Source organism: Pogoniulus pusillus, chromosome 30, assembly GCF_015220805.1.
Source record: "Pogoniulus pusillus isolate bPogPus1 chromosome 30, bPogPus1.pri, whole genome shotgun sequence".
Lineage (NCBI taxonomy): Eukaryota > Metazoa > Chordata > Aves > Piciformes > Lybiidae > Pogoniulus > Pogoniulus pusillus.
The window spans coordinates 16,791,641-16,814,784 of record NC_087293.1 but is presented as its reverse complement, the minus strand read 5'-3'; the positions used below and the strand labels follow the sequence as shown (position 1 = coordinate 16,814,784).

The following is a 23,144-nucleotide window of genomic DNA, read 5'->3' as shown; positions in this document are numbered from 1 at the left end:
AAGGACAGCAGCAGCTAAATTGCTATATGGGTCAAGCCCACAAGGTATTTCTGGGCACTCTGATCCTGGAAGTGGAGCTACAGACTCAAGGTGGTGGTGGAGGTGGGCAAGATGTCACAGAAGATCTGAAACGACTCCAGTTGCTCCTGCTGTTCGGTGGATTCCACCCACGAGTCCTTTAGCTGTCGTACCACTGCAAGGCATTATTCCTTGAGAAGATCTCTACAGGAGCTTTTCCCCCATACCTTTTCATGAACAAGTCTGAGCATAGAGTCAGATGGCTCATTTTTTTTAGGAAAAAAGTGACATCGAAGCAAGGAAGGCTGCTGATGTGGAAAGCTTCAGTCCAAAAGAGTTCAAGTTTCTCAAGCTAGATACAACAGGAGAACAGCATGGTGCTGTGCATGGGAACCTGGCAAGGTTGGATTGTTCACTTGAGTCTAGAGAAACAAAGAATTACTCTCCTGTTCCACCAAATTTTTTCTTTCATCTGTTATGAATTGAACCTTAGCCAGAGAGAGCAAGCCAAGAACTTCACCATTCCCCTTTCAGAGTTGTAAAAACACACTCTGAAATCATAGAGAGAGGGGAGATCACAGTTCTGCCCTTTGTAGTCAGCAGAGTGTCTGTAAATTCTACATGTGGTTTCAGTGTGTATTAGTTGCTCTGTTAAGAAGAGATTTACACATCAGCAAGTTAAGCCAAAACGTTGCCAGTTGACAGGAGTCTGCCCTGTTAGTGTCAGCCACTGCCCCTCGTCTAACCTGCCCAGAGTGGTGCGCTTGGGAAAGGTGCTGGTTTGGCAAAGTGGGAGCCTTGCAAGTGACAGATGTGAAAGCCGACAGCCCGTTTGGACTGACTCACTGGTCAGAAACTGACAAAGGCCTTTATTCCTTCCTTTGAAGAGAGCCTCACTCCTCCTTAGGAGCAGTCAAAGCCTGGTGCAGAAGGTGTAATCCTCTGCGATGCGCTTCATCGCTGTTGGAATAGGCTTCTTTTTAAAGTTTAGCTTATGGAATTCTTCTGTGATTTCCATGATTGATTTTCCTTTTGTTTCCGGGAGGAACAAGTGGATAATGATCCCTGAAGTGAAAAGCACCCCCATAAAGATGAGGAAGCAGAAGTGCTTGAGTCTTTCCTGCAGGGACGAGCAAAGGGAGAAAGAGCAAGATGAGCTTTTCTTTTCTCCTGTCATTTTCTTGCACGATTTTTGTAGCTGGGTCCCAAAGTGCTTTGAATTTGCTAGTTTCTTTGCATTTCTCACAACTATTTCAGGCTGAATTAAATACCTTTAAACCAGGTATTAAATACCTTTACATTTCAGCCTATTAAATCGGGGCCCTTCGGTTGCAAAGTGGGCTGAGGACAGCAGGTGCCAAGGCCAGTCTGCACTGACATGGCGTTGTCGTCTCCTGCTGCTGTTCCTGCTCTCACAGCCAGCTTGAGCTTCGTGGCTCTGGGGAGTGTCCCAGGGACAGTCACTCACCACAATGAAGGGGAAGGTTGTTCCGATCACAAAGATGCCCACCCAGTTGATAACTGAGCTGATCACAAAGGCAGAAGGTCTGCTGGAGAGCTGGAAAATTTCAACCCTAATGGCAACTGTGGCACCAGCTGGAGGGAAAGAAGAGTAAGAACTGCTGATGTGTTCAGCTTGGAGGTTTGGCTCGAGCCTTAAGTTAAATGACTTTAACTCTGCTAAAGGTTGTTCAGTATTAGGCAGTGTTTTCCTAGCCATATGGATAAACTCCCGTGAGTCAATGCCTTCGTATTTTTGAGTACTCACCTGGCCCAATTGCAAAGACAACTGCAAACAAGATGATCAGACAAAGGCTGCAGTATGGCATCCAGAAATACCACTCCTGGGAAACAAACGAACCAAACAACCTCTGAGTGAAATCTGCTGCTAACCATAGGTGAGAAATGCTGGTTCTTTTCCAACGCTGCCACCTTAAGAGAAGATGAGCAGTGTGGAGGGGCTGGCAGAGAAATGTGAGCAATGTGAGTGCTTTTCCTGGTGGACAGAGCAGTGAGCTTTTTGTTAGGTGAGCACAGAAGCAGGTTTGCTAGTGCAGAGCAGTTGTCAAGCTTGGAAGCCTTCAATTAAAGGGAGTCTGAACAGTCTTTTTGCACCCTGTCCTGCTTTCCTGTGCTTCCCACCAGTCCTTAGAGATATGGGAGGGCCAGATAACACCTTTGTTCACTTTTGTTAAGTGATAGGTTCAATGACTGGTACTGAAAAAGAACTTTCCTATATCTTAGTCAAGAAGATACAAGACTTGATGCTTGAAGAAAGAATTTCTTCCGTCTATGCTTGTGACTTTTCATGAATGAAACGAAAATGGAAGTTTGCTGCCACCTTGCTTCCAAGCTGCTATACAGCAGTGTCCGTGGAGCTGCTCTTGGACCAATGACTTGCTTCTGAAGAAGCTGCTGCAGTGACACTTCCAGAGGTGAACTCTACACTGTGAGATAAAAATGTGCGTTGCCAGCGTCTTCTGCGGCAAAGTTACATTTCTACTTCACTGATGCAAAGGGTCTGAGGACTGTTTTCCTAGGACTGTCTTTCGATCTCTGTGGCCAGTGCTTGGTGTTTGCAGTCTGATGACATCGGAATCAGTGGTAGCCTCCCAGCGTTTTATGTGCTGGGATTATGTGGAAAGGAAGACAGGAGCACAAGAGGGTTTATGCTATGTATAGGTGACTTTGAACTTTAGGATATGAATATCCCAGAGGGCGACACAAAAGTAATTTTGGCACTTCCAAGCCTCACTTTTCTCTTAGCAGCATGGTCCTGCCTGTGAGCAGAGCTTACCAACAGAAGGGAGAGAGAAACCTGCCGTGAGAAGAGTTTCCTTACCTGTAGAGAGAGAGTCACGGTGATGCCAGCAAGCAGTGAGCCCATGATCAAATAGCCTCCTCTCAGGAGCACTTTCCTGCCCAGGCGTTCAATGATGGAGCTCTGAAGGACAGAAATGGCACTGGTGTCAGTGCCAGGGGAGCAGGGTGTGCCCCGTTCCCATAGCAGTGAGACTTACGCAGACCACAGCAGCTACGAGTTCAGAGAGCCCAATAGCGAGGGTCATGTAGGAGATCATGCTCTCCTCAAAGCCAGCTGCCTGGAGGACTTCAAAAGCATAAAAGTAAATCTGGAAGAAAACATCAACCACTCAGAGGAGAAAAGAGCTGATACCTGCCAGATACCTGCCAGACACTGCCCTGCAGAGGAGCTGCTAACCAAGGAGCTTGCTCTGCAGCTTTGGAGGGAGCTGTGATTTTTTTGGGTAGCATTCACTTTCTTGGCAGACAAAAACATTGTAAAAGCTAATTAATTAGTTACTTTGATAACAGAGAAAATGCTGAGATGGAAGGACCTCCAGCTGCTGCAGTGTGATTAGGTTGGCAGAGTTCTGATTTAGGTGCCTTCAGAAACAGTTCTGGAGTCCAGCTGGAAACATCTTTGTAGGGTAAACTCTTCTTTCTCAGGAAAGGAGAGCAGAGGTTATGGAGTCATGAGGGGGCAAAGCAAACATCTTCTCAAGTATCTCTGTGGAGATATACTGAGATGATAGATTCCAGCCTAAGCTGGATTACACCCAGCTGTTTATTTCTTTTACACACGTTGCTTCATTGTGATGTTAGAGGTAGAAGAATCATGCAGGCAATTGCAAACTGTGGTGTCAAAACTGATCGCAGAAAAGTGCCCCTCCGAGGAAGAAAAGGAGAGCTACAGAAGCTGGCAGAGCAGTGAGCATGCTCCTTGGTTAGCTTTAAAGGTGGATTGAGGGTACTGCCACCCAAACATCCCAGGGTGCTGAGAGCCTGGGGGCAAAGAGAAGCAGTGGCAGAGAGCAGGAATCTAGAAGTACATTGTGGCTTTTGCTGAGAGTGGGCTCATTTGTAAAGAGTCCATTCTGAGGCCTTGTGATGGCTTCCAAAAGTGGCCTAACTCCTGAAGGAGGAAACTCCAGCAAGGAGCTCTTAGCAGCAGCGCAAAGGGATCTTGCATGTAGAGAATGGCCAAGCTTTGCTGATTGCTGCTTCTGCTGTAGGAGAGCTAGTAAGCAGCAAGTTGTGGCCTGAGCCTGATAACAATGGAGGGAGCTCCTGGGAGCAGTGATGTCTCAGTTAAGGTTGCCAGTAAGTGTTTGAAGGCTTTAAGGGGGAAATGCACTCAACTGCATTGATGCCACAGAGCTGAATTGTGGTGGTCAGAATAACTATCATGTACAGCTGCCAGCGCATAGCTGGTTCTCTCATTAGTTCCAGGACACTCAAGATCTTGGTGTTTTTCATTGTTGCCTTCTCTTTCATGATGTCATCAATGTCTGCTTGGTGATGGCCTTCTCCCCAAAGCTTCCTCATGGCTGTAGAGGAGAAAGAGAGTGAGACCTGCCATGTTATTTCAGCTTTGTTGCTTGGTGCCTAAGCAGTTTGTTCAGTAGGTGCTGCAAGTGTCTGGCAGCACAGCATGCATGGTCTCTGGCTGTGGGCTGAGGCAGAGATGGCCTCTAGGTTGTTCCAGAGCTCAGATCACCTCCTGCACAGAGGGACCTGTTCTGACAGAAGGGCCTAGTGAGGTGCATGCTGACTCCCAGCTCACTGGTCCACTTTTCTCCCTTCTCCTCTGGGGATAAGAGCAGAGTGCACAGCCACAGCCTGAGCTGAGGGGTGCCCTGTGGAGCTTTGCTCTGCAAACAGCCACCTCTCACCTATCACTCAGCACCAGACTGACGGCTCAGGTGGTGCCAGCTGAATGCAAAAGCTTTTGTAATACAGTAGTGAGTAGCAATTTCATGTTCTGTGTGGGGACAATGACCAAAATATACTCAGAAGGTATTCGCAGAGTCATCTTAGGTAGGAGCAAGGGTAAATTTTGTCCTGCTCATCATTTTCCATATGAGGAAGCCAGTTGAAAGCCAAGTGAGTAACAGAAACCTGGAGCCCTTGGTTACCTTTTTTGCAGCCTTCCTGGTCTCCTTTATGCATGAGGAGATATGGTGGGGACTCAGGGAAGAAAGGCAGAGTGACCATCTGGACCAGTGCTGGAAGTCCACAGGATGCCATCAGCAGGGGCCAGAGGGACTGACTGCCCAGCAGCTCCCTGGTGGTGATAAAGTATGTGTACAGGAAAGAAAGTTCATTGCATCGGTTTTGAGGAGAGAAAGTTAAATATGGGAAAGCAGAGGAAGAATCTAAAGGGAGAGGGGATCCAGAAATGAAATCAGCTCAGTTATACCTTTGTCCTGAAATTTGCCCCATGACTTTTCCCAGCGTCCAAAAGCAAGAGCAGGTAGAGTTTGCAAGTCCACGCAGCTTCCTGGGGGAAATCTCCCCAGTGTATTGGTGATGTAGAGGGACACAAAGACCTTGAGGTGAGATGTGAGAGAGAAGATGACATTCATAACCAGTGGAAGCACAGTTGCATGGAAATAATTAAGCCTCATGCACGAAATTATTTCTCATGCCTCAGCTCACAACTGAGATTTATTTTCATCAGTAGACTTTCTGACTCCTTCTGCAGAAGTAGCTGGGTCCTGTCTTTTGGTTTTGTTTTGTTTTTTCACAGTGCAATCCCCTGCTCTCAGGAAATGTACAGCTTTCCCTTTGGGGTGTAGGTGCTTTATTTTCTTAGTGGAGGCTTCTCATTTACTTTGAATAAAGATGTAAGATCTGGGGAGAGCCTTCTGACCTGCGGGAGAAATCTTTTACCTGCACTTACTCCACACATGAAGCGTCCAATTAGAATCATCTCGAAGGACTGAGCTGCTTTACTGAGGCCCATGATGGATGCTGCCACTATCATGAGCAGGTTGTTGCACATGAGACTTTTCTTTCTGAAAACACAAGGAAGGAAAAAGATTTCCTGGAAATCAAAAGGGAATGGCACTGGAGCTGCCAGCATGGAGGCTATCTTGGGTGAAACTGTCTTGCTGGTTTTGTGACATTATACATCTGTGATTGTTGTAGAGAGCACAACACTTAATCATTTAACTTAGATCATTTAAAGGAAAAAGGGCAGTAAAATAGTAATGCTCTTGCTGAATTGGAATACAGAAAAGTTGTATTTACTGATGTGCAGGAAAAGATACAGCATACATGAATCCTTAAGAGCTAATACAGATGCAAGGTACCTGACAATTCCCCCAAACCTTCCCCCCAACCAACCTAAGCCACCAAACCCTCATTTTCTTACCCTCACCAACCACCACAGTAATCCAGGGCTAAATCAGCCCTTCCACACAGCTGGCACTGGGTACTCTGGGATCACAGTGTTGGACCTGGGAGTTTGGGAACAATTCTGGGTGTTGCAGTGGAGGAAAGTCTTAAAGCTTTTCTGTGCTTGGAAAAAGTATGATGAAGCACATACATAGCTTGCCAGTGTCTCAGTGCTGCTGTATTTTTGAGTGGCACCCCCAAGAAACCCACTCAGTCTTCAACTGGGGACTGTCTTTCCTCCCAACCTGAGTAACTGCACCTGGTGTGAGAGGCTGGCACCACAGCTGATTAGCCTGTGCCACAGGACAAGGGCAAGCAGCAGCAAAAGCTGTTGACACCGAGGCTAACCTGGCTGCATTATAGTCATGACTAAGCTTGAAAGTGTCTCATATTGAAAACCTCATCTGCAATTTCCTTAAGCTAAGATTCAGCTGGCAAACTGTTTTGAACAAACGTACTTGCCATACTTGACTGTCAGGTATCTGCTTCCTGAGGAACCCAAGAGCCCTCCTATACCAAAGATGGAGACAGTCATAGACCACAGGAAGAGGAGGTTGTCCTGGTGGATGGGGTGTCCATATCGCTCGAGCCAGGTCTGGTTAATGAAAGCCTTAACGTGCTGAGATGGACAGAAGAGTTTCTGTTAGCAGCAGCAGTGACTCCAGTGCAGCTCTTCTATCATACTGGGACATAATTGCGTTTGTTCAGCCTCAGTCACTGTCTCAGATAGACTCCAAGCCTGCCTTGGCTAACAGATGCAGTGTGACATAGTATGAGGCATTCATTTTGCCATAACAGGGGTTTAAGCTTTGGATTTTTGCCCTTGAAATCTGAGGAGCTGTGGAACAGGCTTGTGGTGAAGGGTAGTGTCAAATGAGCACACTGAAGCAGGCACAGGTGCTGCAGGGGAGACAAGATGCCACTGCAGCCAGTATGCATCTGAGAACAAGTTGCAGGCCTCTCTTTTCTTCTGTTCTCAACACTTGGACATGTTGTGCTTCACAGGGCAGTGTGCAATGGGACAGAACCGTGAGACAAGAGCACTGTGCTTGAACCCTTGCTGACTGCCACAAAGAAGCATCCTCAGGCAGCAACGTGGGCTCAGTGCCACCCTTAAGCTTTGTGCCATGTGCTCTTTGCCTACCTGAGACATGTAGGTGATGGTAGAAATCTGAAAGCCATTCTGGAATGTTCCCCCGATCCCCAGGACAACAATCATCTGAAAGAGCCCTCGGTACTGCACCTGCAGAGGGAGAACAAAGTCTTTGCTTCACAGCTGCATCAGTCTGCTCTTGGAATGCATTCTCAATTTGCTCAAGGGGTTTGCAGATAGGCATGCTGCCTCTGCCTGCTCTGCTCTGAAGGGTCCCTCCATCCAGCCTTATGCTGTGGAAGCCTTTGCATTTCCTTCTTCTCATGGGTAACCAACCCACAGAGTAGTGAGCTGAAGGTCATCCAGGGCCAATACTTGTGAGGGTGGGTTTGAGGAGGCAGGTCTTACTTTCCTCCCTCAATCTTGACGGTGACCATGCTAGCTGCAGCTCAGACCTGTGCCCACAGGAGTGACCCAGACCTTTCCTATCTTATCTGAGAAAGCAGCTGCTGTGCTACCTTTCAGGCCCTGGAATAGTGTGCAGTCATCCCTCCATTCAAATTTTGTAGTAAAGGCTCCTGAAACAGAAACATAAACTTCTAATAATAATTTGTAAAAAGAACACTGAAATGGGTGGGAAAAGGAAGCTGCTAGTGCTTGGAGCAGGGCTTGTCACTCTGGGGTCTGGCTGTGGGGCAGCCTTTGAAAATCCTTGCTTTAGTACATAGCTGCAGAGGAGGAAGCAGGCACAGAATTTCCTTTCTGGGTTGGTTCTGCTAGGCTGTGCTGTAGGAGATTGGTGTCTTCTTTAGTCTTATTGCCCCTCCGGCCCGTCTCTAGCAGCATTGCTCCTCTTAACCTCTTGGGAGCTTTGGGAACAGAACTGCTCAGTTACAGAGCTGGTCAGTTACAGAGCTGATCAGTTACACATCTAGTCAGTCACAGAGCTGGTCAGTCACAGAGCTGGTCAGCCACAGAGCTGGTCAGTCACAGAGCTGGTCAGTTACAGATCTAGTCAGTTACAGAGCTGGTCAGTTACGGAGCTGGTCAGTCACAGATCTGGTCAGTTACAGATCTAGTCAGTCACAGAGCTGGTCAGTTACAGAGCTGGTCAGTTACGGAGCTGGTCAGTCACAGATCTGGTCAGTTACAGATCTAGTCAGTCACAGAGCTGGTCAGTTACAGAGCTGGTCAGTCACAGAGCTGGTCAGTCACAGAGATGGTCAGTTACAGAGCTGGTCAGTCACAGAGCTGGTCAGTTACAGAGCTGGTCAGTTACAGAGCTGGTCAGTCACAGAGCTGGTCAGTTACAGATCTAGTCAGTCACAGAGCTGGTCAGTCACAGAGCTGGTCAGTCACAGAGCTGGTCAGTCACAGAGATGGTGAGTCACAGATCTGGTCAGTTACACATCTAGTTAGTCACAGATCTAGTCAGTTACAGAGCTGGTCAGTCACAGAGATGGTCAGTCACAGAGATGGTCAGTTACACATCTAGTTAGTCACAGATCTAGTCAGTTACAGAGCTGGTTAGTCACAGATCTAGTCAGTCACAGATCTAGTCAGTTACAGAGCTGGTTAGTCACAGATCTAGTCAGTCACAGATCTAGTCAGTCACAGAGCTGGTCAGTCACAGAGCTGGTCAGTTACAGGTCAGAAAATACACAACCAGCCCAGGGGTTGCATTTGCACTGCAGCAGCCTTTGCAGCAGGGCATGGTGAATAGGCCCTGAATGAATGAAAACTTGCCAGCCTTTCAGAGGAGCTCTGCCTTGTTCCCCTCCCTGAGTGAGCCCAGCAGGAGCTGCGAGCTCTTCCTTAAAGAGACATTGTCCTACTTAATGCTGCCTCAGTGATGTGTGAGGGGTCAAGACTCAACCATAATCAGGATATAAAAGTTGCAGGCTCCCACAAACATCTCTGTCAAGATGCCACAGCTGTCAACACTCGGTCCTGTTCCCTGCCTTTCAAAACCTCTGCTGCCACCTCTTACACTAAATACTTAGTGCCTCGTGTAAGAAAGCTCCTTTTTCAGCAGGTGAGCAAAGCAATTGGTGCTTGAGGCTAAGCAAATAGTTACAGCCCATGAAAACATCTCAGAAAGGTCAATGTGTTGATGAAAGTGTGGATGGCAGAGCACTTGAGGCAGAGCACTCGAGGCTCAAACATCTGCAGAACCACTTCTGAGGGGCTTCTGGTGAGTAGGAGCTTTGCTGCTTTGGCTGAGATACTGATTTGGTTTTCTCTCAACATAACAGTGCACAAAAAGGTCACAGATTAGGATGCCCCAGCAGGTACTTACCAGGTCTGCTAGGAAGCTGGGCATGTCTGGCTGGGGGCTGCCGGTCCACTGTGTGATGTGGCTTTGTCATCACAGGCTTCTGTGTCTCTGTCTCCTGCCTGCTGGTACTGCAGTGGGCATTTGGCTCCGGGGAGCAGAGTTAAATTTTGACTCTTTCATCTTCACTCACTCACATTTACTTCAACTGGCCAAAGTTAACACTGCTGGATTAAATATTTCAGGAAATAATTGTATCTAGTCCAGTCCCCAGGGGGAGACATTTCAAAACAGAGGAAGTTTTGCACCTTAAGGCACCCAGGGATTTGGAAAGGGAAAGGAGAACAGTTCAGGCAAAAAAAAATATCTGAAAAGTTTTCCAGGAAGAGTAAAGTGTTGCATTCCTACAGTTCAGAGTGAGGAGTGTACCTGCCAGAAGCTGCACAAAGCACCTGCTAGGAGGGTTGGGGACTGTGATTTATCATCAGGTGAAGTGTGCTCTCTCTGGGATTCATTGGCATTATTTACACACTAAATAAGCATTATTTATTAGATGAAAAACAGAGACTTGGTGGTTTCTTCTGGGTTTAATGTGAGACACTGAGTTCATTATAATCCCAAATTCCCAACTAGATTTGGGATAGCAAAATCACAGAGACTAGAACTATAGAAGACACTTAAGACATAGAACAGTTCCTAAGTGAAACCTCTACATTTGGAATCATAGAGTCAGAATCATAGAATGGATTGGAAGGGACCTCCAAAGGGCATCCAGTCCAGCCCCCTGCACTCAGCAGGGGCATCCTCCACTGGAGCAGGTTGCTCACAGCCTTGTCCAGCCTCACTTTAAATATCTGCAGGGATGAGGCCTCAGCTACCTTTCTGGGCAACCTCTGCAGTGTTCCAGCACCCTCCTGGTGCAGGACTTGTTCCTAACATCCAATCTAAATCTCTTATTCTCTAATTCAAAGACATTTCCCTTGGTCCTATCACTGCAGGTCTTTGGAAACAATCCTTCTGCAGCATTCTGGTAACCCTCCTCAGGTACTGGGAAGCCTCTATTAGGTGTTCCTGGAGCCTTCTCCAGGCTGAACCCCCCCCAGCAACCTCAGCCTGTCCTCATAGCAGAGGTGTTCCAGCTCCCTGATCATCTTTGTGGCCTTCCACTGGACCCTGTCCATCAGATCCATGTCCACATTGTGTTGTGATGACCTATTGACTGTTGACTGCTCTCAGGTTTCTAAGGTGATGGAACTTGTGCCTGTGAAGGCATATTCTGATATGTTTCAGTACCAGAGAACAAATGTTTCCTTTGTTTCCTTTTGCAGTCTGCAAGCATCAAGGCTGTTTTTGACCTTACCTAGCATATGGGACCTGTGCTGAAATAAGCAAGGCTTGCTGGCACCCAAATTTCCACCTTCTTCTTCAGGGTGTTAAGTACAGCAATGACACTGAAGTAGTAGTACAAAGACAAGAAAGCTAAACCATAAAGGCTTAGCTCACTTGTTTGATCTCTGCCTTTGTGTAAAACAGAGGAGGAATGAGTAGTCAGCATGATTTCAGATGTTGGTTGCAGAGGGGTGAGAAAGAGAGGCCTTGGCACAGAGTTAAAAGCTCACACAAACGTTAATTTTGGCAGGTTAATCATGGACTGCCTGGTTTATCAGTAACCACCAGAGATGCAGCAGTAGGAGGCATCTGGGAGAAGAGGCCTCCTGAAGTTTGGCACACTGGATTTGTGCAGCCTGGGAGGATGACTGCTGGTAGACACCCATGTGAAAAGTCCCTCTGCAGCCTTCCTGTAGGATCCCTTCAGCTATTGGAAGGCAGCTCTAAGGTGCCCCTGGAGTCTTCTCTTCTCCAAGCTGAACACCCCCAGCTCCCTCAGCCTATCCTCATAGCAGAGGTGTTCCAGACTTTGGATTGCCTTTCATCTTCTTTCATCCTGCTCTTAATCCTGAGCAGAACTTGCTTACAACGTAGCAAACGTAAAGACAAACCCTGTTCCTCTGAAACCAGAGCTAAGTGGAGAGAGATGAAATGAAATGGATTTAGTCCAGTATCAGTAAATTTGCACATAACACCAAAGGAGCAGGTGTGGAGCTGTTGGAGGGTAGGAGAACCCTGCAGAGGGACCTGGCCAGGCTGGATGGGTGGGCAGAGGCCAATGGGATGAGACTGAACAAGGCCAAGTGCAGGGTTCTACACTTTGGCCACAACAACCCCAAGCAGCACTACAGGCTGGGGCCAGAGTGGCTGAGAGCAGCCAGGCAGAGAGAGGGTGCTGGAAGAGAGGAGCTGAAGATGAGGCAGCAGTGTGCCCAGGTGGGCAGCAGAGCCAATGGCATCACTGTGGCCAGCAGGGCAAGGGAGGTACTTTTGCTCCTGTGCTTAGCACTGGTCAGGCCACACCTTGAGTGCTGTGTCCAGTTCTGGGCTCCTCCATTCCAGAGAGATGTTGAGGTGCTGGAAGGTGCCCAGAGGAGGGCAGCAAGGCTGGGGAGGGGCCTGGAGCACAGCCCTGGGAGGAGAGGCTGAGGGAGCTGGAGGTGTGCAGCCTGCAGCAGAGGAGGCTCAAGGCAGAGCTCATTGCTGCCTGCAGGGAGGCTGTAGCCAGGTGGGGTTGGGCTCTGCTGCCAGGCATCCAGTGACAGAAGGGGACACAGCCTGAAGCTGTGCCAGGGGAGATCTAGGCTGGGTGTTAGGAGGAAGTTGTTGTCAGAGAGAGTGATTGGCACTGGAATGGGCTGCCCAGGGAGGTGGTGGAGTGGCTGTGGCTGGAGGTGTTGAAGCAAAGCCTGGCTGGGGCACTTAGTGTCATGGTCTGGTTGATGGCCAGGGCTGGGTGCTAGGTTGGGATGGATGAGCTTGGAGGTCTCTTCCAACCTGGCTGATTCTGTGATTCTATCATTCTGTGTTATGCCTGGCAATGGTTTCCATGCACCCATCCTGACATGTGTCCATAGTCACAACTATCTTCCTGCTACAGAGATTTCCTAGGACAGGGACGTTGTGTCCCAGCATGGCAAGCCAGGGTGGATGTAAGGTATCAGTGCTTGGACTAATGCCAAGTTAGCTGTGCAGTACTTTGGGGATCACATTTTTATTGAGAAAGGTCCATGCTAAGGTTTAGCTTTCAGTTAAGTTTTGAGACAGGGCTTGTTGGCACTGGAAGCTGCCTATGGTGGCCTGTCAGAGCTTGGTGCAGAAAGTCTTTTCTTCAGCAGCATTCTCCTCCACAGCCTGAGGATGCTTCTTCTGAAACTGGCGTCTGTTGAACTCTTCTGTGATTTCAGAGGTTGATTTTCCTTTTGTTTCTGGGAGGAACAGATAGATGACAATCGCTGAAACTATCAGTACAGCAATGAAGATGAGGAAGCAAAAAGGACCAAGAAGCATCTGGAGATAAAAATAGAATGAGATGAGTGATTTCCCTTGCACCTACAGATTGCTGTAGACTGGGGATTTACCCCTGGGAAATGAGGAGTAAGTTGATTTTAGTGGAGGGATATTGATTTGTCTTTTCAGACTCTTTCTGGAGGCTGAGGAAGCGTTTGACATAAATGGCCTCCAAATATCACTACCAGTCAGGCAACCATCTGCAAGGTATTTCATCTTATTCACTACCCAGACTAGCCTAGAAATCCAGTTTAAACTGGTAGAGGCAAAGAGCAGGTTCAAATCAAATTACATACAACAGCAAAGGGGAAAACCATCCCAGTGAAAGTGAGGCCCAGCCAGATGACGATTCCACCAATGACAAAAGCAGAGGACCTCGTTGAGAGGGTGAAGATTTCATTCATGACAGAGACAACAGCTCCAGCTGAGGAGAAAAACATGAAAAAGCAATAGACACATTGTTGTAGTTAGCCATTGTGATGGTTTGGGAGTTACCTGCCCCCCCCCCCCCCCCCCCTTCTGAAATCACCCAGACTAGACCCAGCTGGCTGGAAGTCAAGGACTGAACCTTTCTATTCACAGCTTAGCACAATGTACAGGCAGATAGCTACACTATTTACAGCTATAGACAGAAACATACAAGTTGAAAGTCACAGAGAAACACAGCAGCCCTCCCAGAAACATGAGTGCCCAGGAGGGACCCTCAACCACCCTTCCACCTTCTTTCCACCTCTCTGCCTTATCACAGAGTTTGCTTTATATGCAAGGTGAGTTTGGAGGCTCGGCAAGGAGGGCTAGAAGCAGAAGCATTAATTAGACCTGTTGTTCCTGTTGCTTTTGTTGTTACACTCACATGGTCCTATTCCATAGGTGATGATGAATAAAAAGATGAGGATGACACTGCAGTAGTGCAACCAGGGGAACTGATCCTAGACAAAGGTGAAAGGAGGGAGAGGAGCAAATGAGAATGAATTCTATAGCTGTAGCATGCCTGATCCAAACACGTAGGAAAAGCAACATTTGTGACAAAGCCTGTGATGCTCACCTCTCTCATAGATGCTCATGGAACTACTTAGCTTTCTGTAATGAGCACAGTGGAAGGCTAAAGGTGACTGAACCTACCTACAGAGGTGAGCTGAGCTGCACCCTGGTCTGCAAGACAAGTAACAAATCACACAATCCTAGAATGGCTGGAAGGGACCTCAGAGATCATAGACTCCACCACCCCTGCCATGGGCAGGGACACCTCTCAACTAGACTCAGCTGCGCAAGGCCTCATCCAGCCTAGCCCTGAACAGCTCCAGGGAGGAGGCATCCACAGCCTCCCTGGGCAGCCTGTTACAGGGTCTCACCAACGTTATACTGAGGAACTTCCTAAGCTCCAGTCTAACCCTGCTCTGCCTCAGCTTCAAACCATTCCCCCTTGGCCTGTCTCTAGACACCCTTAGGAATAGTTACTCTGCAGCCTTGCTAGAGGATCCCTTCAGGTATTGGAAGGCAGCTCCAAGGTCCCCTGAGCTGATTACAGCTTGGGGAAAATTGTTACTGGTTCCACCTCATTTTTGAGTGAATTAGACAACTCTGGAGAAGTGTTTAAATCCCTGTGAAGCAGAAGACGTTTGCGAATCTGGAAGAAGCAAAAGCTTATGGGCTGGCAGCTCTGGCACTGCTTAAGCCTTGACACTGACTTCCCCACTACTTTCCATCATCCCACATGGAAGTATCTGGAGAGCAGCAGCTGGGTCACTTCTATCAAAATTGATGGCTGTTGGGAAGATCAGCACACACTGCTTTAGCTGCAGGAGATGTGGGATAGCAAATGGGAAAGCTGACAGCGATGATGCTTATCTGAGGATTTAAAAGACAGCAGAACAAGGCACAGGGGAGGTTTGGAGAGGTCAGGCAGGCAGAGAGATGGAGGAAAGCTGAGCCAGCCTGATGGCTTTACAAAATGTTTTTCAGTGACTGCTTGAAAGCCTAATTACAAAAAGATGAACTAGAAGGCAAGACGAAGAAAGCCTTTGCACAGGGGCTGAGTTTATATTCAGAAGATATTCTGACCTGCTATTTTGGGCATGAAAGTTAAGGCTTGGCTATCTGCTGTCCTGCAGAAGCAGTTCTGCTGCAGATCTACTCCCAGAGAGCCATTTGCTTACACTCAGTAGAAGGCTTGCTTCAAGCAGCACCAGGATCAGAGCCATCAGTGAGTAACCACCCCACAGAAGTATCCGGCGTCCAAAACGGTCAATGATGGAGCTCTAAGAGGGAAAACAAATGCCTGTCACTGGGAGCATGGCAAACCCAGCTGGCAGCTTTCCAGCAAATCAAGCATCTTGCTTGAGTTCAAAGAATCACAGAATGCTTTAGGTTGGAAGGGACCTCAAAGCTCGGCCAGTTCCAACCCCCTGCCATAGCCAGGGACACCTCCCACAGGTCACTCAAGGCCTCATCCAACCTGGCCTTGAACACCTCCAGGGAGGGAACAGCCACAGCCTCACTGGGCAACCTGTGCCAGTGTCTCATCACCCTCACTTTGAAGAACCTTTTCCTAACATCCAGTTTGAATGTTTGTCTCTACCTGTTTGAATGAGAGAGGGATTTTTATGGGAAATTATGGAAAATGAAGGTGGAAAGAAAGATGTAAAAGGTGGGACAGAATTTGGGGGGGGTGGCAACAACTCACTTTACAGGTTTATGCAGTAGCACAACATAAATCTTCAGCTCATAAGGAGGAGATTCGTTTTATTTTAAGAAAAGTTAGACTCAGCTCAGGTGCACTTTAGCTCCTCAAGCCCCAGCAAGGTCTGACTTACGCAGAAGATGGCAGAGGTGACCTCAGAGACTGCAACTCCTAGAGAAACATATGGGATTATGTTTTCCTGCAGGTTGGCTGTCTTGAAAATGTCTGAGGTGTAAAAAGTGATCTGGGAAACAAAAAACATTTTCAGAATGAAGCATAGTCAGTAGATGTGACATGGACTTGACCAGCAGCACTTAGTTTTGTCATCACTGCAAAAGGAGCAGAGAGTTGTTTGGGTTAGCAGAGGTGACAAATCTGCTTGAGACAGGAGAAATCAAAAAGGTAATGGAGATAAAGAAAGGATTTGAAAGTCCAGAATAAAATTAAAAAAAAAAGGGAGAAAGGGAGAAAGGGAGAAAGGGAGAAAGGGAGAAAGGGAGAAAGGGAGAAAGGGAGAAAGGGAGAAAGGGAGAAAGGGAGAAAGGGAGAAAGGGAGAGAGAGAGAGAGAGAGAGAGAGAGAAAGAAAGAAAGAAAGAAAGAAAGAAAGAAAGAAAGAAAGAAAGAAAGAAAGAAAGAAAGAAAGAAAGAAAGAAAGAAAGAAAGAAAGAAAGAAAGAAAGAAAGAAAGAAAGAAAGAAAGGAAGGAAGGAAGGAAGGAAGAAAGAAAGAAAGAAAGAAAGAAAGAAAGAAAGAAAGAAAGAAAGAAAGAAAGAAAGAAAGAAAGAAAGAAAGAAAGAAAGAAAGAAAGAAAGAAAGAAAGAAAGAAAGAAAGAAAGAAAGAAAGAAAGAAAGAAAGAAAGAAAGAAAGAAAGAAAGAAAGAAAGGAAAGAAAGAAAGACCATACAGTGTTATCCAGCTGCTAAGCAGAGCCTGCCTCTCTACAAAGTCCCTGAGGAGCTGGGCTCCAGTTCTCTACTAGCAGAGTACAGAAGTGCCTTCTCTGCCCACCCTGCTGACAGCCGTAATGAACAAGCTGCAGAAGAGTACAAGTCTTCAGGCTGGGGAGAGACCTGCTGGCAGGTGATTAAAATGACATCCAGGGAAGTGGTGATGAGCTGTAGAGGCCTCAGCCACCTTCCTGTGTAAACAGCTGAGAGGAGATGACTTAGTGGATAATCTCTTTTATCGAAAGGAATGACAGTTGGGTGGTGATAGCTAACATCTGCTGCTGCAGAAGCCAAAGGCAGCGGAGCTGGGAGTCTAGCTAAGTGGATCGCCGAGTTGTAGCAAGGTTTAGGGTCTTTATGATGTCTCCTCCCACAGAACCTTTGGGAATACCACCAGGGAAATGAACGTAACAGTGCTCCTGCAGGGCCTCAGGCCGAGCTGTTCTCTTGTGTTCCCACCTGGGAAGCTCCATTAAAGGTATGAAGAATACCAGTAATGATACCACAGATCTTCACAGGCAATGAGCTCTGTGTGAGAAGGAGAAATGCAGATCCAGAGGAAAGCAACAAGTTGGAATTGTGGTGTGTTGGTTACTTAATAGCAGGTTTAAACACGGAAACAGGCTGTACTCAACTGCACTCAAGCCACAGAGCTGCAGACTCAGCAAAAGCAGGAGCATGGTGCTCAGCTGTGGATACACAGATGGTTCTCTCAGCACCTCGAGGACATTCATTATTTTGGTGCCTTTTGTTGTAGTCTTTTCCTTCATCAAATCATCAAATTCTTCCTGGTAATTCCCTTCTCCCCAGAGCTGCTTCATGGCTGCAGAAGAGACAGAATGAAGTGCACTCCATCATCTGTGTTGTTCAGCTCCTAATGAGATTCAACATTTGCTGTTCTGTCCATGCTATGATTCAGCAGGCACTGAGCAAAGAGCTGAAAACATGCTGAGACTTCCCTAGGAAATGGCTTTCAACTCGATCTAATATTCAAGTCTCAACTATTTCTGATGGCTCTGCTTAGTCTGGTGGGCTTTAAGCATGGAATTATCAAGAGATCTGTAGTTGGCTTCACTTTGCCAGGAGTTAAGGCTTACCAAGTTAGGGATTTAAAGATCTGTTTTACCTTTCAAGCAGGCAGCCTTGTCTCCTCTTTGCAGCAAGAGATAGGGAGGGGACTCAGGGAAGAATGGCAGAAAGAGCAGTTGGATTGATGCCATCACTCCAGAGAAGGACAGCAGCACGTGCCACGTGTCTTCAGTTCCTAAAAGCTCCCTATGGGGACATGTTAGAGTGGGTTTGTAGTCCAGTACAAGTGTGATTTACAACTGGTCTGGTGTTTTCCAGGTCCTAAACTAGCTAAACACACAATAGCCATACAGCCCTTGAAAAGATCAGCTCAAACAGGAGCTGTTTAGGCTAGGGAAAGGCAAAGAGGCTGATGCTTTATTTCTGCAGCAAGGCTGCTGGGATTTGAGTATTTGAGTGTTGAGCAGAGTCTGAGCATTCCCACAGCAGCCTTCTGAACCAACACTGCAGTTTTGCAAGAGATTGTCAAGAAATCAGCAGAGATTTCAGATCTCAGAAGTTTACTGAGAGTGTTTTGCTTCAGCAGAGAGACCACACCTCCAGAGATGGACTCCTCCTTTCTCAATAGAAGGACTTTTGTCTCCCCGGTGAGTGGCATGGAAATCTTAGTGACTGCTATGGGGTAGATGCAGCCTTTCAGCGTATGTCTGTCTCTAGGACTGGGAGAACAACAACTTTGCTGCTGTGCTGAAGACAAATGCACAGCAAATAGGGTGAGAAGGGGTAGCACAAATACCTTAAGCCAAGAACTCTTGCTACAGCTTTTCCAAGTGCAAGGAACACAGAGGAGGTCACGTTCACAAACCCACGCAGCTTCTTAGGTGAGATCTCTCCAGCGTACTGAACATGGGCATTCATATTTATTCCTAAGGCAAAGAAGACAGGAGGGAGCTAAAGCTACAGAGAGCAACAGACAGGAGCTCTTTTTGTTTCACCTTCAGCTTAAAGGTAGCTCTTTCCTCTCTCTTTTGAACCCTTTCATCTGTCTTCCACAGAAATGGGATGGAAAAGTACCTTTTACTTTTAAAAAAGTGCCTTTTATTTAAAACAATACCTTTTACCTTAAAAAAAGCACCTTTTCCTCTAAGCAAGCTAACCCAACCCAGCAGATGCCTCTCTCATCAAGAGCCCTAGAAGGCAAAGCACAGCTCATCTTACCTTGTCTCAGTCTGTTCCTCGTTCCACTGGGCTTTCTGTGCATGCCTGGGCATTCCCAGCAGGAGGCTTTCTGTGTCCACCCCAAGGAAGTCCCACTAACATGGAGCAGGGGGGAGTCCTACCAGCACTGAAGCCCTCGAGGAAGCGCCCGGTGAGGATCATCTCCAAAGCCCTGGCTCTCCTGCTGAAGCCCATGTGCAGTGTGGCTACTATCAGGACTGCATCGTTGATCAGCAGACATTTCTTCCTGGAACAGCAAGCAGCAAAGGGCTATGATCCATGCTTTCCTTTTGCATGTTAACTGATCCTGCCTGTTCTCTGGACTTTGCAGACCAAGCCATGGCCATGTTTTAATTTATATCCCTGGCTGATAGCACAAAGAGAAATATGTGCAGGGTGAGTGCCAGGAGGCTGGAGCCAGGAGGCTGGAGCCAGGCTCTTCTCGGTGATGCCCAATGACAGGACAAGGGGCAACAGTGGAAGCTGAGGCAGAGGAAGTTTCATTAAATATAAGGAGGATTTTTTTTCACTATGAGGGTGGCACAGAAGTGTGGAACAGGCTGCCCAGGGGGGTTGTGGAGTCTCCCTCTCTGGAGCTACCCAAAATCTGCCTGGATGCATTCCTGTGTGATCTGGCATAGCAGATCCTGCTGTGGCAGGGGGCTTGGACTGGATGAGCTTTGGAGGTCCCTTCCAGCCCCTGACATTCTGTGCTTCTGTGAAATGTATCTGACTGCAAAAAGGCCTGACAGAAGTGGAAAAGGAGAAGCCAGATCCCTTTTCTCCATCCTAACACTATGTGAACCTCCCAAGCGGTTAAAGGAAATTCCTGGAGGATAAATACTGATAAGGGATGGTGGTTTCCACTTTTCTCTTGTGGGTGAAGCTCCCTGTAGGTGTCCCCAGAACAAGGCAAATCTGGCTTCAGAGAGCTTGCTTCATTGCCCACCTCCAGCTAGAGACTTCAGGTGTTCTCCTTTATGGCTACTCTCAAAGAGAGGGTTCTGAATGTGTCCTGAGGGAGCTGCTTGTCTTTGCTGAGTGAGACCCTGAGCATCCCTGCAGAGGAGTGGCCCTGCACAATTTATTTAAAGGCTGCAATAATTTAATAATAAGAAAGCTTTTGCCTCCAGGACACCTGCTCCCTTCTGCACTGCTGCTGCGTTGTTGGGCTCCCGAGGGCAGCACTGACAAGAACTTTCAGATCTTTGTTTCTTAGTGAATTTTCAGCAAAACCAAAGGAATTGTGTAGCACCAAGACCTGTGGCAAAGGCATCAGAAATAGTTGCAGACTCCTGTCTCCCTGGCCTGCCTAGGAGTAGCTACACACACTGAGGAAAGTCTGCACCAGAAGGGGGGGCATGAGAATTCTGATACCCTTTGTGTTAGGTGAGTAGTATTTAATTGCAGCCCAGATTAGCAGGCTGCTGGGAAACACACTTACTTGCCATATTTTGCAGTCAGGTAGCCACTACACAGGCAGCCCAGCATCCCCCCCACGCAGTACACAGACACGACGAGGGACCACAGTAAGGTCAGCGTCTTCTGGTGCAGTGCAGAGCCGTAGCGCTCCAGCCACGTTTCGTTGATGAACTTCTGAATGTGCTGAGGCAGAAACAGAGATTTTCATTCCACTCAGGCACTGATCACAAGAGAATGTTTCCAACTTAAAACAGGTCAGATCAGTAGTTGTTAGTAAAGGCATGGCTATGGGACACTTGTTTGCAAACCAGGATTGCTGTTTTCTCTCATGTGGCCTCAAAGTGTAAGAGAAGCTTTCAAAGGTGCATCACACTCTTGGGTCTGTTGAATCCTGTCTCTTCTACAGCAAACTGTTGGGACCTTGTGTTGGTTCTAGTGAAGTGCACATGCTCTGACCTTGAATATTGTTTCCACTTCTGTGGGAAGTTGTCTTTGGTCTTAACAATCATGCAAACTCATGTTGTGCTCTGACAGTGGGCAGTATGGCACTGGAAAGAGCTGGGAAGAAACTTAGACAGCAACACCCCACAGGGCTTTTTAGAGAACCTTCAGAGTGTGAAGCCTAGTGCCAGGAAGAGCAGCTAGAGGTGTGATTAGCTGAGGGCTCTGCTTACCGGAGAAGCATAATTGATCACAGACATCTGAAAACCAGCTACGTGGGTCCCGCCAATTCCTAGCACCACGATCATTAGCAATAGCTTCTGGTACTGAACCTGCCAAAGATGGTGAAACACATCCTCAGTTCCTGACACCAGAGTGGCTTTCAGACCATGAGATAACTTAGCAGACCTTGTATCTTCACATTTCTGTGGTTAAGAAGCCTTTAAAATGCAAAAAAAAACCCCAAACCCACTGAGAATTGTTCAACAGTCAAGCAAAATGGCTGGGAAATTGCTAAGACATAGATTTGTGCATTCCTTTCTGTGTCTCTCCTTAGCAGCAGCCTGAGAAGTTTCCATCTCTGATTCTCTTGGTTCTGCTGGCCACAGAAAGAAGGTAAATAATCGTAAAAGCCTTGTTCAGGCAGTTTGTGTTTGCCTTTGTGCCAGGAAGTTGCTACAGCTTGCTCGAATCTCTTCTTTTCCTTCAGCTTTGCCTCCCCAGAGCCACTGTTAATCACTTTCCAGAGACTGACCACATCTGTCTTCTAAACCCTTTCTGATTTAGGGACCATGCTTGACTGACCTGCATTTAAATGCCATATTCCCAGGATGTATGTGGCATTTCAGAGCACTGGTCAGCAGCAGTTGTGTTTCCAGGCATTTGACCAAGTCACCCTCTGAACAGAGGAGTGCCCTGGAGAGCACAGAGCGCTAGGTGGGAGGGGTTTGCTGGTTTGGCCTTTTCACTGCTACTGTTTTCTCTCTCTCCCTCAAAATGCCTGTTCTTTCCTGGTTTCCCAGGTCCTCTTTTATATCTCTATCTGGAGATGCCATGGGGTCAGTTTTATTGCTGCAGCAGCGTTGTCCCAAGCAAGTGCTCTCTTCGATTCCCTGTGCTGTAATCGTTAAAGACCATTCTGCTGTTAATGACTGTGCTGAGGACACAAAAGGTTGGCTACTCACCAGGTCTGAGAGGAAACCAGCCATTTCTCCTGGAGCCCCTGCCTGCTCCCAGAGCCCTTCTCAAGTCTGTCAGATGAGAGAGATGCTTTTTACACTTAGATTAGAAGAACTTGGGGTTATAGCACAGAAGTTAAATTCTAACTATGTGCTTTTAGGAAATTGTGTCCTCCTCCTACACTGGCCAGGGCCTCATCTTGCTGGTTTAATTATTCTAAGACCCAGATATGCCAAGCTGATAACAACACTGGTAAATGTTTGTCCTTTTTGTATTGGGAGAGCTCCCCCTTACTCACCCTGCTAAAACAGCTGCTGCATGAGGAGTCAGATGGTGCTGCAGCTTACTTTCAGAGGAACAGTCTCTTTTCACACCTCTGAGGAGCAGCTTAGGCAGTGTGTTTCCTCCTCTCCAGCCTGCTACGAAGATAAGCCACTTAGTGTTGCAGCACTTAGTGTTGTTGTAATGCCTCTTCTTGCTTCTTGTAAGATTTTCAGTTGCTTGAAGGGTTTTTGTAATGCCTCTTCTTGCTTCTTGTAAGATTTTCGTTTGCCTGAAGGGTTTCCAACAGTTTCCCAGTTGCAGGACATGAAGGAGATGAAGATTGGCACCCAGGGTCCTGCTGGCACCCAGCTCCTTACAGAGTGTCATTCAGAAGCCTTACTCTTGCCTTTCTCTAACAGTGGAGATGACCTCCTGTGTGCCAGAGCAGGATGCTCGTTCTGTTCTGCCTTGAGGTTGGATTTCAGGAAGGGCTTTTCACTTCAAAACACCTGCTTTTGAATCAGCTAAAGACTTGACTATTTACAGAGTGTGAGCTAATTCTTGCTTCCTTCAGGCTTCTGGGTATCACATGTAACATTTTGGAGCAGCCTGAACATAACATAGTCGTGTTACAGTCATAACATGCTACAAAGGGTGAACTGTCTGTGGTTAGTGCCAAAAAGGGGGGTGAGAAGGTGAGGTTGTGGTGCTAAAGACAAGAGAATCTTTGCTCAGGAGCAGAGTGGAAGCTCTGGCATTCCCCCTAGAGTTTGCTCTCCGAGTTACTGACAGCAGCCCCACGCTGTCCCCTGGGCCATGTGCCCTGCAGCACGAGGTGAGCTTGCTGAGTCATGCCTTGACCTGGAACATCCTGCTGAGTGTTCCATTATTGCTTTCTCCAAACCCTCTGCCTGACTGTCTTGTTGCACAGCAAAATAATTCCAGCTGAATTCTTCTTTCCACCCATTTAATTTTCAT

At 47.4% G+C, this 23,144-nt stretch overlaps 3 protein-coding genes across 3 annotated transcripts in view; 1 reads left to right on the top strand and 2 right to left on the bottom strand.

Moving 5' to 3' along the window:
• CHCHD10 (coiled-coil-helix-coiled-coil-helix domain containing 10) overlaps nucleotides 1–23,144 on the top strand; it is a 123,308-nt gene that overhangs the window by 15,466 nt on the left and 84,698 nt on the right. The gene's annotated exons all lie outside the window — the stretch shown is intronic.
• On the bottom strand, nucleotides 932–9,635 carry LOC135188664 (solute carrier family 2, facilitated glucose transporter member 11-like). The gene is made up of 12 exons (XM_064168232.1): nucleotides 9,612–9,635; nucleotides 7,364–7,462; nucleotides 6,678–6,838; nucleotides 5,713–5,837; nucleotides 5,240–5,369; nucleotides 4,956–5,104; nucleotides 4,180–4,367; nucleotides 3,039–3,149; nucleotides 2,861–2,962; nucleotides 1,787–1,862; nucleotides 1,487–1,614; nucleotides 932–1,138 (listed from the first exon to the last, which is right to left on the bottom strand). Exons 1-12 carry the CDS (start codon nucleotides 9,633–9,635, stop codon nucleotides 932–934), a joined length of 1,500 nt encoding a protein of 499 aa, XP_064024302.1.
• Nucleotides 12,674–21,931, bottom strand: LOC135188660 (solute carrier family 2, facilitated glucose transporter member 11-like). Its single transcript, XM_064168226.1, has 12 exons — nucleotides 21,908–21,931; nucleotides 20,957–21,055; nucleotides 20,305–20,465; nucleotides 18,983–19,107; nucleotides 18,439–18,568; nucleotides 17,740–17,888; nucleotides 17,249–17,436; nucleotides 15,800–15,910; nucleotides 15,143–15,244; nucleotides 13,840–13,915; nucleotides 13,283–13,410; nucleotides 12,674–12,986 (listed from the first exon to the last, which is right to left on the bottom strand). Exons 1-12 carry the CDS (start codon nucleotides 21,929–21,931, stop codon nucleotides 12,780–12,782), a joined length of 1,500 nt encoding a protein of 499 aa, XP_064024296.1. The 3' UTR covers nucleotides 12,674–12,779.

Coding starts and splice junctions, on each gene's coding strand:
- LOC135188664 (XM_064168232.1), bottom strand. CDS start 9,635: ATGCCCAGCTTCCTAGCAGACCTG. Junction 7,463..9,611: donor CCAGCTTCCTAGCAGACCTG/GTAAGTACCTGC, acceptor CTCCCTCTGCAG/GTGCAGTACCGAGGGCTCTT. Junction 2,963..3,038: donor TCGTAGCTGCTGTGGTCTGC/GTAAGTCTCACT, acceptor TCTGTCCTTCAG/AGCTCCATCATTGAACGCCT.
- LOC135188660 (XM_064168226.1), bottom strand. CDS start 21,931: ATGGCTGGTTTCCTCTCAGACCTG. Junction 15,245..15,799: donor TCACCTCTGCCATCTTCTGC/GTAAGTCAGACC, acceptor TTTCCCTCTTAG/AGCTCCATCATTGACCGTTT. Junction 12,987..13,282: donor TGGTTTTCCCCTTTGCTGTT/GTATGTAATTTG, acceptor TTTTATCTCCAG/ATGCTTCTTGGTCCTTTTTG.